Below are 20,360 nucleotides of genomic sequence, written 5' to 3'. Positions count from 1 at the left end.
CAATAGTATTTGAAATAACTGAACTGAATCATTAGTTATGCCTTCAGAATGTTTTGAATGACCAGATTTGTAGAATGGCACATTACTTGGGGTACATTAATATCAATTACAGAATATTTCTTACCATTTTGGTTGAATCCATTTTTAATATGGAGCCAAACGATGACATGATATGCTGGCCTTGATGTGATCCAGGTGAGAGAGGATGTCCCTACCATACACTGACAGCAGCCAGCAACTGGTGGGCACATCAATGGGCTCTGGGGGCTGAAAATACATGTCATAGCTGTGATTGATTACACATTAATAGAAGAGTAATTTAAATGGTTTATGTCTTCACAATCAAGGTTTTAAGAATTTTTTATTGTCACACATATAATTACTGATTTACAGTAAGTAGTGAAATTTCTGTGGTTACTTGCTTTGTGTGTGTGTGTGTGTGTTGAGGGTTTTGTGTCATAATGGTGCAGTTTGGGGTAGACAGGGCTAATGTGTGTGTGTGTGTGCGTGCGTGTGTGTGTGTGTGTGTGTGTGTGTGGGTGAGGTGGGGGGCTGTATGTGTTTCTGTATTGGTGCTATGCATGTGTAACTAATAGTGGTGCGCTGGGAGCCAGTGTGAGTGAATGTGTCACCATCTTTGCAAATCCGTGTTACTGAACACGGAAAGACACTTGGATCTGGATGACAGAAAAGAAGACTGACATGAGATTAATACCACTGAAGGCGAACCCTTATTGGGCTCGAGTTCAGGTGGGTGACTCTCACCATTACCACTGAGGTTTTCATCCATTTCACTCTCTTTCCGTAGACATTCCTCCGCTGTCTTCTCAGGTTCTGAGAGAGACCATTTTTTTTCTTTGTTTTTATTCTGAGTTGAGCTGGTATGTGTGGGTGAAGTCAACAGAATTCACACCAGTCATGCATCTCTAATATGTGACAGCCAGTGAAATTGCTGCATTAGTTTGTAGTAGTGGTGAGCTGAGGACTTGCATTCTGGATATTTTTAGGCACTTATGCAGATCAAAGACAAAATCAGTCAGTTAAATTAAAACACTCAATGGTAGCTGCGATAAGCTCTCACCACTTACCTTACGTGATGAATAAACAGAATTTAAACTGAAAATACGTTACAGTGATTTGAATGGGGTGCAACTTTGCATTTCTCTCTGAGGTCAAATGGGCTCATCAGCATTGGTGGTTCAATGGTAGAATTCTCACCTGCCATGCGGGAGTCCTTGGTTCAATTCCCAGTCAAAGCATGATGTTTTTCTGTACCATGGTGAGGTTTTTGATAAAACCATATCATTAAGGTAAACATAAATTTGGTTTTCTTTTAAATGGTGTGTATCAAAGATTTTGTCTGTGGAACTTTTGGACAGAAGTTCTATCATTACCTAAAGACCAGTTAAAGCTTTTTGACCACCATATTTAAAGAACAGAGCTAGCGTGGTCTCTGGTCCATCTCATTTAACTACACAAGAATAAATACTGAGCAGCAAGAGTCCATGCAGAGTTTTCTGTCCTAACACAACATACACTGAGCTTTCTTTCTTATATTGCCAAAAGTGTTGGGATGCCTCTTGCATTTGAGCAAAACCCTAGATCTAATCGAAATTTTCCTCTGTTATAAAGATGCATGTGTTCCAACGTCTGCTGAGGAAGCTGGTAGCACTTCTCCTCGTTAGTATAGTGGTTAGTATCCCCGCCTGTCACGCGGGAGACCGGGGTTCAATTCCCCGACGGGGAGGTTGTATTTTGTGCTGCTCTGTGTTAATGGTGGAAAGCCTCTGATATCACTTTTCCACCAGAACAGATTGGGCACCAGTTCCCGATTTGGAACCGGTTTTTATTGTTTCCACTACCAAAAACTGCCTAAGGGCTAGGAAAATTGGTTCCAGAGTGTGACCAAATGTGTTTTGGGCCACAATACGGTTATCACCAAGTACTGATTGGTCAGAAGCTGGAAGTGGCACTGTCCTTACCTAAAGACCAATTAAAAACTTTATGACCACCTTATATAAAGAACAGAGCTAGCATAGCGGTTCGGATACAAAGCCCGGCTGGAGCCAGGCTATGCACCGAAATGTAAATGGGAGCTGATGGAGAGCCTTAAGGCTAATTTATGTTCCTTTATGTACGTAAACAGATTTGTCCGTTTCTAATGTTATCATGCGTCACTGCCTTCATGCTTCCATGTGTCCTGTGTTTCTCAATCAATCCACCAGTGGGTGTTGCTCTTAATTACCATACTAGACAAATATCACAAAGAAGAGTAAAGTTTTATGAGAAGAAGAAGAAAGTCAGTAATAACAAACATGGCGACGACAGAGGAGATTTTACAAATGTAGATACTAATGTTAATATTGAGATGGGTAGTTGGAAGTAGAAGGACTGTGCTCCGCGTCCGACTCGAGCCGGGGTCCACTGCTTCCATCTCCAGCCTCATTTCCAGCTGGGGCCAGGGCTCAATGCATCTGGCTCCACCACATAATGCTCTAGCTGGGCTCCGCGTCCAGCTCAGAAGCAATGACAGTAGAATTCTGTAAGTCAGTCTTCTTCCAAAGCTCTAATATAAACACAAATTTTCCGGAAATGTCATTTGAAAGTGACAAATGAGCTGTACCGCAGCCCATGCTTGTACCGAACCGTGAGGAGTATACCGAACGTTACGATATGTACTGTTGCGCCCCTACTCTATTATAAAGATGCACATGTTCCAACGTCTGCTGACCACAATGGCAGCACCTCTCCTCGTTAGTATAGTGGTGAGTATCCCCGCCTGTCACGCGGGAGACCGGGGTTCAATTCCCCGACGGGGAGTCTGTCTTTTGCGCTGCTCAGTGTTAATGGTGCAAGGGCTCTGATATCCCTTTTCCACCAGAAGAGATTGGGCACCAGTTCCCGATTTGGAACCAGTTTTTATTGTTTCCACTACCAAAAACTGCCTAAGGGCTAGGAAAATTGGTTCCAGAGTGTGACCAAATGTGTTTTGGGCCACAATATGGTTATCACCAAGTACTGATTGGTCAGAAGCTGGAAGTGGCACTGTCCTTACCTAAAGACCAATTAAAAACTTTATGACCACCTTATATAAAGAACAGAGCTAGCATAGCAGTTCGGATACAAAGCCCGGCTGGAGCCCGGATAAAGATGCACATGTTCCAACGTCTGCTGACCACAATGGCAGCACCTCTCCTCGTTAGTATAATGGTGAGTATCCCCGCCTGTCACGTGGGAGACTGGGGTTCAATTCCCTGACGGGAAGTCTGTCTTTTGCGCTGCTCAGTGTTAATGGTGCAAGGCCTCTGATATCCCTTTTCCACCAAAGCAGATCTGGCACCAGTGCCCAATCTGGAACTGGTTACCCCCGCCAAGGAGGTTATGTTTTTGTCAGCGTTGGTTTGTGTCTGTCTGTTTGTCTGTCTGTCTGTGTGCAAGATAACTCAAAAAGTTATGGATGGATTTGGATGAAAATTTCAGGAAATGTTGACACTGGCACAAGGAACAAATGATTAAATTTTGGTGGTCTACGAGTGCTTTTCTAGAAAAGACAGCGCAGACCTCCGCCAAGGCAGATCAGTGGCCCCCCCACCCCTGATCACCACCAAAATTGAATCATTTGTTCCTTGTGCCACTATCAACATTTCCTGAAATTTTCATCCAAATCTGGGGCACTGATCTGCCTTGGCGGTGGTCTGCGCTCTCCGAGTCCCTCTAGTTTTTATTGTTTCCACTACTAAAGAACTGCCTGAGGGCTAGGAAAATTGGTTCAAGAGTTTGACCAAATGTGTTTTGGGCCACAATACAGTTATAACAAGTACTGATTGGTAAGAGGCTGGAGGCAGGACTGATCTTACCTAAAGACCAATTAAAAACTTTGTGACCATTATATTTAAAGAACCGAGCTAGCATAGCATGCTTTTGGACCAAGACGTTCTAATGAACACAATTCTACTAACTGTCCACCAAATGTTGTTGTAGGAACTACTGTCCCGAAGGGGAATTTTTTTGTTTTGCATTCCCACAGGCAGTGAAGCAGTTCTAAACTGTCAAAAGACCCTCCCTTGAAGTGAGATCTGTGATGTCTAGTTTCTACACTGTTCAAATGTGTGAAAAGGTTACAGAACTTACTGTGATAAAACTGCTTTTAGTGCTTTATTAGTGGCGGTGATTACCTGGTCAGCGAGGCACATTGGTGAAGCTAGTCCATAATATTAACTGTTAGTTAGTGGCTAGCTGGATCATTTTTTTGTTTTGCATTCCCTCAGGTAGTGAAGCAGTTCTGATGACAGACAGTTTAAGGCAGGTAGGGATGAGGGGTTGGATCAGGGAGAGATTGAAATTTTGGATCCCTTAGAGCTGGACTGCACCATTGGAGTACTCTCCCTGGTACTCCATTGGGTTCTTGGGTTCACTTTCCTCAGTTCACTCTTCACTTGGTGTTATTGCAGACTTAGTGAGGTTGTACTGAAGGTGTAAAACCTGGCCAGGCAGGCAGAAGAAAGAGAAGGCAATTTTTCCAGTTCTTCTCAAGTTCCGAGAAAGACCATTTTTCCATTTTTTTGTCTTTAGCTTACCGGCCGTCGTCCGTTGTCGTCTGTCGTCGTCTGTCGTCGTTGTCTGTCGTCCATTACAAAAATTTCGGTCGTCTTCTTCTCCGAAACTACAATTCCGATTGACTTCAAACTTGGTATACAGCTTCTTTATGATGATGTCAACAAGTTAGTGAAATTATTTGGATCCGGATCTGATTCTGGATTTGGTGCGACTTTGAAAAATTTCCCCATTATAAGAGATAGGAAGTGGATCGATGCAATAACTCAGTAAATATAAATGATACCTTGGGTAAATTTCTACAGTACAGCCCTGATGGGGAGCTGACCAAAACATAACGGCCACATGCTGATGAGGATCTTCTTCTGGATCCAGGAACTCACGGAAAATTTAACATGGGCTCTTATGGGGGAAAATTTTCAATCGTTTTTTTCTCCCAAACTACAGTTCTGATTGACTTCAAACTTGGTATACAGCTTCTTTATGATGATGTCAACACAAGGTATTGAAATTATTTCGATCCTGATCTGATTCTGGATTTGGTGCGACTTTGAAAAATTTTCCCATTATAAGAGATAGGAAGTGGATTGATCCAATAAATCAGTAAGTATCAATGATATTAAGTTGAAATTGGAATTTTTTACAGATCTGATTGGAATATGACCAAAACATGGGCTATTTCTGTAATATAATAAATACACATAACTGGGTGATAATAAATGGCATCTGGATACATTTCCCAAAGCTTTTAAGTTGGTCGGTAAGCTACAGGGCCATTGGTCCTATTTTTGTTTTTATTCTGAATTGAGCTGGTGCGAGGGGGTGAAGTCAACAGAATTCACACCAGTCATGTGTCTCTCATATGTGGCAGCCAGTAAAACTGCTGCATAAGTTTTTAGTTGTGATGAGCTGAGGACTTGCATTTTGGATATTTTTAGTCACTTGTGAATATAAAAGACAAAATTAGTCAGTTAAATTAGAACACTCAGTGGTAGCTGTGATAAGCTCTCACCACTTATCTGAAGTGATGAATAAACAGAATTTAACCTGAACATACATAACAATGGTTTTAATGGGATGCAACTTTGCATTTCTCTCTAAGGTCAAAAGGGGATTGTCAGCATTGGTGGTTCAGTGGTAGAATTCTCGCCTGCCACGCGGGAGGCCCGGGTTCGATTCCCGGCCAATGCATTATGCTTTTCTCTATGTTGGTACGGTTTTTGATAATAACATACTGTTAAGGTTAGTATAAATCTTGTTTTCCTTTAAATGTTTGTATGCATCAAAATGTTGTCTGCAATGGACAATGACACCATAGGTGATTCCTCTTTTTTCCATATATATGCATTCAATTCAACTTTATTTATAAAGCACATTTCATGTACAAGGCAGGCTCAGTGTGCTTCACAACAGGTATATGACATAGTTACCAGAGGCTGCGCTAGACATTTTTATTGGCCGTCATTTTGATGGACAGGGTCGTAAAAATTTCGTCGTAACATATTATTATCCGGCATTTCAAATTTTTATTTTTTAATGATAAAGAGATATATTTACTACTATTTAATGTTCAAAAACATCTCAATGATGCAGCAGCTGTAGTTGCTGCTGGCTGATAAACCAACATGATATCACGACTGGCATAATTATATACGCCACTTTTAATTGGTGTGTTATGCACTGAGGGTTAGGGTTCGGGCTATGTGAACTAGAGATCTACGCACAAATTGACATGCCATCAAATAACACATGAAAGGTAGAAAATGCGTACATGTAGCACACCAAATGCCATAAGAACTGGCGTATTTCTTGCTTGTCTGTCATCTTTCACCGCATCAGTCCCTCTTTTTTTAACCGCGTTTATCAATGCCATCACATTTACTGGGCTTTCTAAAATAACTAAGGAGACTCGGCTGTCTTCACATTTTGCGCTAGAAAAGTAGCATCTAATTTTGGCTAAAGTCAGCTAAACAATGACACAAGATTGGACACTGACTGATTAAAATGCACACTCACCATCAACTGGACAGGGGGTCTACTACAGGTGAACTAACGGTGAGTCATGTGACTGCAGTACTGCTGTTGTATTCAGTGTAGTTGTGAACAGTGGTGCTGTTGGTTCTATACAGGTAGGATGCAGTTGCGGCTGCTCATCTTTCAGACAGGGGAAGCTCATTGTCGGCTTACATAAAAAAAAATGTCAAGTTATTTAAACATAAATTCAACCCTCCGTTCCTTTTTAAGAAAATGGTCAGTGACCATTCTTCTTCTTCTTCTTCTTCTTCTTCTTATTATTATTATTATTATTATTATTATTATTATTATTATTATTATTATTATTATCGTACCAAGTCGGCGTCTTTTCCAGGGACTGGACCAGTGTCCTCTCAATGTCCAGCAGAGCTAGGCTACTTAGATTGCCTTGGCCCATTGCGTTGTGGGTGTAAGACTTCAGCCTTTTTAAACAAGAGATGCTCCTTTCACTCTGACCTAGCCGACAGTTTGATTGATTTAACTATCTACAAAATTATATTAAACTCGAACAAGAAATGATTAAATTATGTAACTGAAACAAGAAAATGTTGAAACTATGTTAAATTGAAACAAGGAAGTACAATGAGTGTGTTTTATTTACGGTGCAAGAAATGAACGAGTAATTTCGTAGTGGTTTCTCTCTGATTTCACAGCAAAATGTGCGACGGTATTAAACTGAACTGTGTCAGTGAAGGAGTAGATCTGAAAACAGCTGTCAATCAAACGGGATTCAGCCTTTCGACTGATCCTCCAATCAGCACGTGGGATTCTGGCGTCCAGCCCGGCTGAGCTCCGCCCATAGCTCCATTCACCCCCAGAGACGCCCGGCGTCCGGGAGCGGGACAACATTGTGGTATTTATCCAATTACCGTCCAGTTTTGACGCAATGAAAAAAATTGTCCCATTCAGTCCCATTGAAGCCCATAGACGCCCACAGTCTACGGACAAATGCACTGAGCAGAGATCGAATGAGAAAACAGCACAACAGGAATGTATGAGAAGTGAACAACATCTCGTCCGTTGATTTGTGATAAAGCTGATTCTGAACGAACTCATCTTTGAGATGAACGTGTTCTAACACATTTGTAGTCAATAAAATGTCAACACAACCGAACATATTTAACCATTAAATTTTCGTATTTTTAGGGGAAGCCAGGCTTCCCTTGCAGTCTATGAGAAATCGCCACTGGTAGGATGCTGTTATGGACTGTTTGATGACTTGTTAAGAGACAGACCAGCGATTCTGCGAGCAGGTTCTGTTCACAGTGTTGGGTGATAACTTTCTTTGGGTAGTGTTATGAGATTGGTGTGTGTGTGTGTGTGTGTTCCTTTAAGTGCGAGAGCGGTGTGTGGTGCGTGCGTGTGCATATGGTGTGAGTGGTCGAGCAAGGTGAGGGAGCAACAGTTTTGAATACAAGTGTGTATGAGGGACAGAAGGAAAAAGTGTTCTAACATCGATATACTGTGCATAAAATAAAAGCTGCTGTCTTCCACTACTGGTAAGGGAGTTAACCCCGACATTGGCCCTGGAGGAAATCTGCCCTGTGCTCGCTGACTACGGTCGGACGAGCTGAGCAGGAAAGGTTAACAGTAGATTACCCTCAGTATTTTAATCTGTCAAAATGACAATCGGCCTTCAGAATTTTCTGTCATTTAAAAAAAAAAATTCATCAATGACGGAATATTTTTGGTTAACACGACCTCTGATAGTTACAGTAAAAAACAGTCATGAAAAAGAGTTAAGTGCAAGTAAACAATCATATGTACACACACTTAAACTCACACTTACCCACACAACCACACATGCACACACACAACTCAACAGAACGCTGTCGAAAAAGATACATTTTTAATCTGTTTTTAAAGATGTCTTCTCATGTGGAATGTCTAACTGCATCAGGCAGGGTGTTCCATTTTTGTGGGGCATATACACTATACACCTCTTCTTGGATCTAGTGTGAGGGACAAGTAAGTTGTCACCACCTGTTGACCGAAGTGTTCTTGCTTGAGTGTAAATGATGAGCGTGTCTGTCATGTACTGAGGTGCAAGGCCATGTAGTGCTTTGTAAACCAGGAGTAAGATTTTGAAATCAATTCTTGTTTTAACGGGTCACCAGTGCAGAGATTTAAGAACGGGTGTGATATGTTGATATTTTTTGGTACTAGTGAGAATACGTGCAGCTGCATTATGAATTAGTTGTAACCTCTGAATACTGTCTACAGGGGTTACAGTGGTATTGTGTAAGAGGAGAAACCATTTTCCATCAATAGTTTTTATCACAGTTGTTGTCAAAGAGGACGTTTTTATAACAAGACAAGAATGTTTGTAGCATTAATATAAATCCATGTATTTATATCAAGCAGACTAGATTGCTGCAATGGTTTATTCACTGGACTCCCAAAATCATGTATGTATGAAATTACAGTTCTCAATGAGAAAGCAGCATTTTTACCTTAGTAGAATGTGTAATTTTTGAGATGGGTACAAAGATAATGTATGAGAAGCCCAAGATTTGGTCTATTACTTCATCAGCATCGTTTATGTAATATGCAGTCATCAGCATACTAAATGTTATGTAATAGCCTGACCACCTGTTTCTGTTTTTGTTGTGTGTTCTCTGTGCACAGGACAGGCGAGTAATTCATACAAACTGCCCTACAGTTTCACCGGGACAGGCCATGTTGTGTTTAATGGAGCTTTCTACTACAACCGTGCCTTCAGCAGGGACATTATCAGATATGACCTAAGGCACCGATATGTAGGCGCCTGGACCACACTCCATGATGCTTTACTGGAGGAGCAAGCTCACAGGACACAAACTGAAGTAAGATTGATGGTATAGTATACGTCAGCGTGTCCAGTACAAGAACATTGCATGATGATTTATCAGGAAACTGTACATGTGTGGAACTCAAAGGGTCAGAAAGGGGAAGAAAACATTACAAATCACTTGAGCTGAAAGGCAGCCAGTGGGGAGTGGAAAAAACTGCTTGACACGTTGTTGAGGATTTGTTTCTTGTTCAGTGCAATTCACATGAAGCACGGTTACTTTAGCTTGACCAATATGAAAGAGTACTTTAACAAGTACCTAAATATTCAGTGGCTGCCATTTTCTAGAGTTTTTCTGAGAAAAAAAAGACAAGAATGGTGCCATTGATGTGTGAATTTTGCCCAGTGGTGCTACTGGTTCTGGCTTTGCATAAAGAAAACAAAGAGAAAGATACAGCTAGCTTTTCTTTCTCCGAATAAACAGAACGTTAACAATTAAGCTCCCAAATTTACATAACTTCATCTTTAATCCATACACAACTTGAAATGACAGGAGTTCATTAAGAATGGACTGAGCTTTTCAGAAGGGGGCAACCACTTCCAGCCATCTATTTTTTACAGGAAGCACTTTAGACTAGAAAGAAAATAGTATTCTGTGTTTTAAATGTAAATGAGAATCCTGCGTAATCAGGGCAGGGGATTAGGGAAACCTGAAAATCTGAGGCAGATTACTTGTAGTGAATGATAAATGCTCCATACGTTTTATTTCTAGGTGGAGTTTGCTGTTGATGAGTCCGGCCTATGGCTTTTGTATCCTGCTCTGGACACTGAGGGCTTCCACCAAGAAGTAATTCTGCTCATCCAGCTCCGCCCACGGGACTTGCAACCAATCAGGAGCTTCCGTACTGGTCTCCGGCGGGGTCGCTATGGGAACACCTTCCTTGTTTGCGGGGTGCTTTATGCTGTGGATAGTATGGATCGTCGTTTTGCCAATGTGACGTATGCCTTTGACACACACACGTTTACACACACTATGCCGAGCTTGGCCTTCACAAACCTGCACTCACACACTTCACAGGTGTCGTACTGCCCACTGGACAAAAAACTGTACGCATGGGACAACGGGCATCAGATGATGTATGATGTTGTCTTTGCTTATTAGTTTAATGACTGGACACATGGAGAAAATGAAAGAAACAAATTCACAGACGTCAGGAAAAAAATAAAATATTAAGCAAATGTTTTATGAAGCTTTTCTTTTGTAAGACTGTGGATCAGTCGAGTGGGATGTCTTTCAGTTTTGACCTCAGTTGCTGCTCTGCCACAGTGATGGCAGTTTGACCCAGTCACAGCAGCTCACAAGTTAAAGCCAAATGTCACAAGTTCCGACAAGGACAAAACCACAGGTCATGTTTGACAAAGTAAACGTGTAAATATGTTACTCTGCCTCTGTTCAGACGCTGCATCAGTGCCTTTCCTGCGATACCTGAACACAAGGGTCCAGCTGTAATTATATCTGTTCACACCTGACCTCATAGAGCATCACCACATTTGTCTTGAGTGATCACTTTTAATCAGTGATTGGATCTGAAATTTTCAGTAGATGTGCAAATTCAGAACCTTATCTGTAGCATAAAAAATGACACATTCATTTCAAGTTGATTTACATCAAGGAATAGACCTCACATTTTCAAGAGGACAACTTTGATTGTTTTAGGGTTTGGTTTTTTTGTGTTTTATTTTGCTTGGCATACATTTGGTTGAATCTTCAGGCACTTAAAAATGCTTCAGAATTTTGAGTGGATTGTATCTGTAGATATTCTATTTACTCATGAAGTAAGGGTGAACTCATTGTCATTCAGGCGAACTCAGGCAGCACATCCATGAACCACTTTATTAAACTTTAAAATACTTCGGGGTAATGCTGTTGGCATGTTAGTCTGCGCCCTGAGTGACTGGATAGAAATGCATCCAGAGTGTGTTTAGAACTAACATTTAAGTTGTCTGCTGGTGATTAGATTTGGCAGGATGGAAGTTTATCTGAACAGGGCCTCTGTTCCCCTATGTGAATGTGTTCTTCAGATTACAGAAGAGTTGCATACTCCTGTTTTTCATCATATGGCGATCCACTTCTATATGTGCCCATGAATGGCTCAAGAAGCTCCCATAATTACCTTGTCTACGCATTAGAAACACCATGGTTAGACGAGTGCAACAAATTTCAAGATCTGAATCTCTTGAAGTGTAACTGAGGAAAAGCAAGAAGGAAGGTCATCAAATGAACAGCTGGTTGCATTTTTGCCAACAGCAAATGTAGGGAATTTATTTACCAACCCTTCGTCTGACTGACTATATTTTCTTTGAGGTTTGGTAGAAATGTTGTCTGATTTCTGCCAAAAACATGTGACTACAAATAGTAATCAGTGGTTCTTTTTCCTCAGCTCTGTGTTTTATCATGAATATTGATTACTGTGCAAGTTTTTCAGCAAAAACCCACTGCTCACTGCTTAGTTTAGTCATAAGTCTCCATTAAGATACCGTTTTTAATAATCATGTAAAGTGGGAATGATCTAAGCAGAATTTGCAGTTATTCAGTTAGGTCAATTTAACGCTTAACGATTTAACAACAATTTGATGATATTTTACCCAAACAACTAAAATTTCAAACTAGTGTGACAAAGCCTTGTCTGAAATGGAACATGCAGACTGATGAAGTAACCATGAGGCTGCATTAACAGACTGATACAGACACTTAGTATAAACATGCATTTTTTGTGATCTGATCAGAGGTGGACAGCACATCCATTCACATCTGGCATAAGACGCATCCACATGGTGTTTGAATTACCTGTGGTCAGATTTTAATTCTGTTTCATATGGAAATAAACATTACATTGTTTTCATTTGCAAAGACCAATGTCTTGTGCTTTAAAAGGAGAAATCAATACAGATATTGTTTGGTGTGCTCCAGGAAAACTAAATAACACAAGATGTTTGATGCACTAGTAATGTTTGGATATGGACAAAGTCAGCTTTTGATTTTATGGTTTTAGTATGATGTCGTTAGTAGGGCTGGGTATAATGGCCAATCTCCTTAATCGATTCGATTTCGATTCATAAGGTTCTGAATCGATTAATTGCTATTCGATTCGATTTGATTCGATTCAGTATTAATTGATTGATTCAGATTCATTTAGTGATACCAAAGTACAATTTTGAGTTGTAACTTGATTTTTTGACTACTGCAGCCATGCATGTTTCTACAGTGGCTCAGAACAGACTTCTTCGTCATCTTTATTCCACTTTATGGCTGGTGCTTCCAGCCTTAAGGCACATTACTATCACCCTGGGGTCACCGACACCAGTTTGCCCCCCCAAAACAGAATCATGTTGGACCCTTGGTACTAGAAACTCACTGGAGGGGGAGGGTGGGCGGAGCTTTGTGATTTCCGCTTTACTATTCCTCTAACTCCACACTCAGCCACAGGTGATCCAAGTTAATAGTTCTAGAATGACTGGCTTCCACAACCCGCCTCCGCCGGCCAGTTCCTCTGCACTGGAGATTTGAGTTTGAGGCCAGGAGGACCTCCAGTGGAGGGGTTTTCCCCACCCTTCCTCCACGTTCCTCCTGCGCCAGATCTGTCGCATGCACGACCAAGATGCCCCGTTTCTGTGAGGGGCTCGCAAGACGGAGCCGGCTGCACTTCCGCATCGGCGGTTTCCGGGTCATTTACTCGCAGTCCAACTCTGAAAAATCGATCTCATCCAACAATAATCGATTACGCAAAATTAAAAATAAATCGATCCAAATTTGATTAAATGGATTTTTTTACCTAGCCCTAGTCATTTGTGTGTAACTGAGTACATTCCACAAGTTACACAGTTGGTTGAGTAGCCTAAAAACAGTGGTCTGGAAATATTGACATTCACAACTGACACAAAGTGTGTGTGTGTAGGTTATCAGATGTCCATAGATGCATGTTGATGCAGGTGTGAACAAGGCAGAGGTGTTACAGATACTGCCCACAGCAGGACGCTGCCTTTACTATAATGTACAGGTGAAGTCACTAACCACTGAGACCAAATGTTCTGTCTAAAAGAAAAATACAACAGACTGAAGATACTGTATCACAGCTTTGTATTCTGTAAGGAGCAGCAGCATCTTGTTTCATAGACTTGTTATTATACTTTGTCTGCTACTCCTCCCATTGTTACTTTTATCAATAGAAATGGGAGCTCTTACCCTGGTTGGTACATTTATAAAACTAAATCCTGTCAAAAAAAAACAAAAAAACAATCATAGCACTGCTCAGACTGCTTTGCTAGTAAAAGATGTCATGACAAGGTTGAAGCATCTTGAATTCAACTGCTTCAGGTTTTACTTTTTGCTGTTCTGTATATGCTGTAATTTAAAATAAAATGTTTGAGATGTTAATGGTGAACTAGTTGTTGGAGCTTGTTCTTTTTTTCTCTTTCCATCTTATTTCTGGCCAGCCACTGTGGACATTATTTCTGGAGTTCAGTTTTCCTGGACGCAGCAGAGCCACTGGAAGGATCTTTAGGTGGAAAAAAAAGCCCCAGACACTGAACAGAAAACTCAAGACAAAGACCAGATGTTCTCAGTGTTAAAGACACTTACATATAATATGTCAGTAAGGTTTGATAGATGGGATGTTACCAACAATTACTCTCATGTGTATAATGAAGATGACGGATCTAAAATAAAAGGGTCTTAAATTGCTGTTGCCACAAGTGTCTAAAACATGGGTGTGGCAGGTAGTGGGTAGTCTGTCTGATATTGTTAACTACTACTCGGCACATCCTGACCAAAAAGGCCTGGTTTTGAGATGGAAAGAGGTGGAAGTGTCCAGTGTTGAAGAAAATCTCAAAACCTGGTTCAAAGTTGGCTGCACTGAGTGTAGCTTTATTAGTGTTCCAGAGCACGGCGAGAGTACTGATGCAGACAGTCTGTTTTGGTAGTCTGACCCCGAATCTACGTTTTCAGATGGTATTTATACAGTTACTTCAAAGCAGTCAACAGAAAATTAAAGACAAAGAAATAAAGAAAAAGGGGGTTGTAACTCAGGAAGGAGCCAGGGAATTTACATTCAAGAGAGAAGGGGAGGGGGTTGCACTCCAGGAAGGGGCGAAAGATTCACACTAAGGGGGAAGGAGGGTAGGTCTCAGACCTGGTGGAGGCATCTTAACATATTATCAAAACATCAGTGGTTAATGCTGAACAGGTTAACTCTGCAGGGAACAGCATACCAAAAGGGTGTCTTCTGTGCTCTCAGACCAGGACGCATATTTTCTGCCTCACCAGCAGGGGGCCTACCGTAGAAAAACTGATACAGTGTGTGTGTGTGTGTGAGAACCTTTCAGTCTAACAAACATTGCTCATTAGTTTTGCTTATTTAAGCATCTACAACAGATACATTATTATTCTTTTGTCTTGGCTTATGATATGTTTATTGACCTCAGACACAGATTGTGCTGTGTAGGGTTATAAATGATGGGAGTTAGCATTGGAATTCAACTAATACAAAAAAGAACTCACTCAAAGCTAAAATTTAATGACGTATTTAACTTATGTTTAGGTACAGTTCCTCTACAGTGATAATACTTTAACTCACTTAAAATATTTCAGTTCTCTTTATGCATCTGTCGATGAGTTTCCATTATGTTTGTGTGCTTATTAAGTTTGCTTCACTTCATGAGATCAGTTGATATTTCATATCAAATGTAGCTGAAAATGTGGTTCATAAAGGAAGAAAATGAAATCAAAATGATGAAATATGATTGCACAGACAAAGGGCAGAGGGGCCCCTTCCACAGGGAGTCTATAACTGTGTTTCATGGACCAGTTTATTGGCCCTTTGCTTCAGTCCTGCAGCCTCTGATGTGTGTTTGTTAAGGAACTTTGCAAAGCACTTAATCTAACATGGTGGGGAAAGGAAAATGAAAGCAACAAGAAATGTATTTTAAAAACACTCAAGTATCTTTATTGTGGTTTCTTGCATGTGGTTAATATTTACTGTGCATCTAATTGTCAAAGCCAGCAACATAAAACATAAAATAAAACATAATTAAGAGTTGCAACTGGCCAGACTCCTTATTCTGTTAAAGTGGAAGAACAAAAATCCTCCAACTCATCAGGCTCTGTTGAAAGACATTATGCAAGACTTACACTTGGAGAAATTTTCACTAAACAATAATGTAATTATTTTTTATTCAATTTGGCAGCCCTTTATATGTTACTTTAATTTTAAGTAAAAAGCCAGACCCCCCCTACCCCCCTACCCCCTTTTTTATGTGTGTGTACATGTGAGTGCAGGTGTAGTGTTCTTCTTCTGACATCACATATATTGGACACTGCATATGCCTGTTTTTTATTGTCATTGTTCTAATTTCAATTAAAAGAGTTTTTAAAAAATTGAAAGAGTTACAAATATACACACATGCTACTTTTCTTGAACAACCTATGATTACAAATGCATAAATCATACCATTGAAGCTGAGTGGATCCTGGAGAAACCACATCAGAATTATGTAACCCATTATGTTTATTTTGTGACGTCTGTGTGTGTGTGTGTGTGTGTGTGTGGGGGGGGGGGGGGGGGGGGGAGTGACCACCTAACGGCACTGCAGAAGAAAGACGCCCATTCACATCTACAACTTCCTGAGGAGTGGAGGCATGTGAGTGTGAGTCCTGTAGGACTGTCAGGCTTTAAACCCCATGTCTGAAAGTATGGGGACCACACACACACACACACTCCAGAGAACACACGGTTAGGATGCAGTTTAACCAAGTTCAGAGGGCACAGTGTGTGGTTTACAACACACTGACTTACTGTCGAATCTGTGGGTTAGAGAGCGCTGAATACTCATTCCTGAATCCAGTGAGTTTAAGATGTGCACACAGGAAGAGGAAAAGGGAGGACAGAGAGATTATTATCCATTTAGAGGCCATTTAAGGAAGAAATCAGAAAAGCTGTCAGTATACTGAGTGAACTCTGAGCAAGGAAAGGAAACAAAAGAAAAGGAGAAACAGCACCAACACTTGAGCACTAACTAATATCTGCTTAATGTCAACAAAGGCCTGTTCAGCTGTTGGAGTCCACATGAGTCTAGAAGAGGCAGATAAGGGCACCTCCTAAATCAGACAAGTCAGAGGAGCTGTATTTTTTTTTTTACCATACTTACAGATCCAGCTCCTGCAAACATTCACCATGCCCAGAAAAGACATCATTTGTCTCTTAAAAGTTGGTTGTGGAGGCAGAAGGATAGCTGTCTTATGGGAATCATCCAAATGTTTACCTTTTATGTGATAAGTTGTAGCCTAAATGCTTAACTGTGTCTTGCCACAACTGCAGTTTGTTTTTGTTAACTTTATGATCTTGTTCCTCTAAGAAATGCAGGAGTGAAGGTGTATCAGCTTTTCAAAGGCCTGTAGAGTAGGAGAAGCTAACAAAATGTCATCTACATAAAACAAAAACGCTCCCTTGTGGATCTTCAAATTTTCCCAAATTAGCAGACATTGCTTGTGAAAATTGATAGATGATTCACAATCATTCTTAGGTATTCTGGTATAGATGTATCGTTTCATTTTGTATGTAAATGCAAACCAAAACAGACTTTCTTCATGTACTGATCCAAATAAGAACACATTGCTACTAGCGACTATTGAGACAATTTGGCTTCATGGTCTCAAATCATTCAACAATGTGTGTAAGTCAAAACATGGTCGCTGCACATGAAAATATACAGCTTTATTAATTACCTGTAAATCTTTTGTATCATGTACCAGCTTTTAAACAGTAGCACTTTCTTGACTAGAAATAAAAGTATACTACAAAGTGGACATTCAATTATGACACCAGCTTTAAGCAGCTCATCAATAACTGGTTCAATCCTCACCTCAGCTTTTGAAGAATAGAGAATAGTCTAATATCATATTTCTCTAACAAGAAAGAAGTTGTGGTGTGAAAGATGGATGGCAGACTTTGACTACCCCTGACCTTGGGGTTCAGGGTCAAAGGTCACTACAAAGGTGAAGAGAAGCAGAACAAACCGGATCATAAATGTCAGAACTGATTGTGAGTCCAAAGAGACATTTCTCACAGATTTGTTTGGAACTGCAGGCTCTGCTTCAGAGCAAACAGGAATTATTTTAGCTTTCCTGTAGTTTATATTTGTGAATGTAAAGTATGTGTATGAAAAAAACTGCAAAGGCACTCAAGTTTTTCCAGGGTCAATATCAGACAAATTAAGCCAGGATTCACTGGTTTATTTAATCAATAAAAGCTCAGCCATTACAGATGCCAATTACTGGCACATATTCTGGGACTGCCCAAAAATAAAACAATTTTGGAGGGATATACACAAAAATATAGAATATATACTTAATGTCACTTTACCTTTTGAATTTGCCACCTTAATTATGGGAAAAACTGAAATTTTAGTGAACAATACCTACTTGTATAGAATTTTAATAACTGCTGGCAAAAAGGCTGTGACCAGGCACTGGCTCCAACCTGAACCACCTAATCTGGAAAAATGGGTAGATATTGTGAATGAAATTTACCAGATGGAAAGACTAACCTTCTCCCTTCGATTACAAATGAACAAATTTTCAAATCTATGGTCAAAGTGGATATTTTTTGTTTATACTTACCAAACACAATCTGTTGAAATCCTAAATGTACAAGAAATGACAATATGATGACAATGTATCTGGAATTGTCTTGTTTTTGTGTATTTAATTAATTCTACTTTTTATATTTTATTTATTTATTTTTTCGTTTTTTCTTTAGAGAGAGGAGTTCAAAGTCTCTTGGTCTTTCGTATGTGTTTTCTTTATGTAACAATACATCCATTGTTCACTGTACAATTGTTTTGTTTATTAACAAAAAAAAAAACCAAAAAAAAAAGAAAAACCGAAATATTGAGAATGGAAAGATTGGTCATTGGTCACATACTTGTTACGTGACCACAATGTAATTTAAATGTATGTTGAATTTTTCTCAATATTTCTAAAAAAAAATTTGAAAAAAAAAAAAAAAAAAAAAAAGCTCAGCCATTACCCAAACCAACAGGGATACAAGTTTCTACTAAACATCAACGTAAAAAACAAAAGAAATGCAGCAAGTAGTGAAAGGTAACTAAGTACTTTTACACAAGTATTGATCTTTTGAATAGAATAGAAGTATAGAATAGACTTTATTTGCCATTTGCACAGATACATATTAGTATAGTCGCATTGGAATTCCTGTGCCTTTCCCTGAGTCAGAAAAGGAGCTAAGTAAGGATATGACAAGGACAGACAGATACCAAAACATAAACACAGCTAAAACATACAAACAAAAAACAGTTATTGCACATACAGCTCAGATACACATTTGTAAAATAGAGTATTATAGAAAAAGAGTAATAGTAATAATAATAATAATAAGAGTCCTGAGAGGTAATAAACAAGTTATTGCACGTTTGAATTCAAATTACTGGGAGATAGAGTAGGTGAAGGGCTATGCTACGTCACACATTGGGGAGTGCCATCTTGAAAAAAAACAAAAACAAAAACCCTGAAATATTGAATATTAAAAATTTGAAACACAATGTTGAGGTAATGTACTTGATAATTTCCATTTTATACTTCTACTGTTCTTTTTACTTCACTGCAGCTTTTGTAACAAGTTACTTGAAGATCAAAATATTACATAATGGTTACATTAAACGTAAAATACAGCACATTTATCAAAGATTTAGCCAACTGATTCCAACCTTTTGCCTCCTGACATCTTTACCTGACATTGCACATATTCATGAGTGGTTATGAGGTACACTAAAGAGTGATTTTCCCTATAAATGTTTCATGTTTTATTTCAGTAGATGTTCAAACCATCCATTATTTCACCACAAATAAAAGTCCAACTACCAGTAATAGTGTTCACTTAATGAAGGAAGACTAGTGGACAGTATTGATCTATTGTTATTCAATAGGTTATTCATAAAACATCATTCAGAGTGCTTTGAATAGCGCTGATGCTGTAGTCCAGAGCTGCTGCAGGTCTCTGCCAAAGAGCTTCAGCTGCTTGTGTTCAACTTTTCCTACATCTGCATCTGTGAACAGAAACTGCCAAGTGAGCTGCACACTCATCAAGGACATGTCTCTGATTTATTTCTTTTATAGGAGCTCAAGGCTGTAGCAGTTGAGACCTGGTTTTAACTCACTGATAGATACTGACATGTTAGTGTTTTCATATTTAAATAAGCTTAACAACAACAACAAAAATTAAAGAACAGCTGAGGAGCAGAAGGTGCATGATATATTTAGTGGAGGTGTGATAGAAGAAAAGAGTCAAACATGATATGAAATCTGTGTTGAAGTGAGGGAGCTAAGCCTGTCATGTCCAAAAGTCTTGTTATTTCTGAAAGTTGTGAAAGTAGCAAAGAAAACCTTTAGCTTTACTATCATTAAAGCATAAGACATGAATCTCAATGTATTCTACACCTTATGACCTTGTTTACACTTAGTAATAACCCATAAAAGCCCAGTGTGACTTTTGTGGGAGTTCCCAAGTGATTTTTTCTCTATATTTAACTTTTCTTAAGTGATTTATCACCATTTATTGTAATGTTATTGTCTGTATTTTGTGTTTTTCCAGTGAAAATCATGTATTTTCTTATATTTAATTTATTGGTCATGTAGATATTCCAAAAAAGCACAGAGTGAATTCAATGGTTATTATATCAGAAACAGAGAAAGCTGAAGACAAGCTGACATTTTCAGCAAAATCTATTATCATCTGAACATAAACCAAGAGTCTGCATCTTCTGTCATTGATCCAACTCCATTGGTTTTACTGGTGAACCAATGTTGTAGAAGATGACGGTGCTTCCATATTCAATACGGAGCCTCTGAACGTCCAAATGGGTCATATTTGATGACCATGAGAAGATGAAAAACTGCATTTTAAACAATTTATTTACATATATTGATAGG

The 20,360-nt window shown here is 39.5% G+C and overlaps 1 protein-coding gene and 3 non-coding genes across 5 annotated transcripts in view; all 4 read left to right on the top strand.

Annotated features, from left to right (window-relative positions):
* The window catches only part of olfml2bb (olfactomedin-like 2Bb), a 26,706-nt gene extending 14,129 nt beyond the window's left edge, over window positions 1-12,577 (top strand). For both annotated transcript variants that reach the window (XM_030159435.1, XM_030159434.1), the window contains 2 exons: window positions 9,217-9,413; window positions 10,131-12,577. In XM_030159435.1, the coding sequence (XP_030015295.1) occupies window positions 9,217-9,413; window positions 10,131-10,520 (587 nt within the window). In that variant the 3' untranslated portion in view covers window positions 10,521-12,577. The remainder of the gene's footprint in view (window positions 1-9,216; window positions 9,414-10,130) is intronic.
* Window positions 1,676-1,747, top strand: trnad-guc (transfer RNA aspartic acid (anticodon GUC)). Its single transcript has one exon. It is a non-coding gene; the product is annotated as a tRNA-Asp (tRNA).
* On the top strand, window positions 2,749-2,820 carry trnad-guc (transfer RNA aspartic acid (anticodon GUC)). Its single transcript has one exon. It is a non-coding gene; the product is annotated as a tRNA-Asp (tRNA).
* On the top strand, window positions 5,675-5,745 carry trnag-gcc (transfer RNA glycine (anticodon GCC)). Its single transcript has one exon. It is a non-coding gene; the product is annotated as a tRNA-Gly (tRNA).
* Window positions 12,578-20,360: the final 7,783 nt, after the last annotated feature.

The sequence above is a fragment of the Sphaeramia orbicularis genome, chromosome 17, assembly GCF_902148855.1.
Source record: "Sphaeramia orbicularis chromosome 17, fSphaOr1.1, whole genome shotgun sequence".
NCBI lineage: Eukaryota > Metazoa > Chordata > Actinopteri > Kurtiformes > Apogonidae > Sphaeramia > Sphaeramia orbicularis.
Note: the sequence above shows the minus strand (reverse complement) of the source record. Positions and strands in the feature narration are given on the sequence as shown.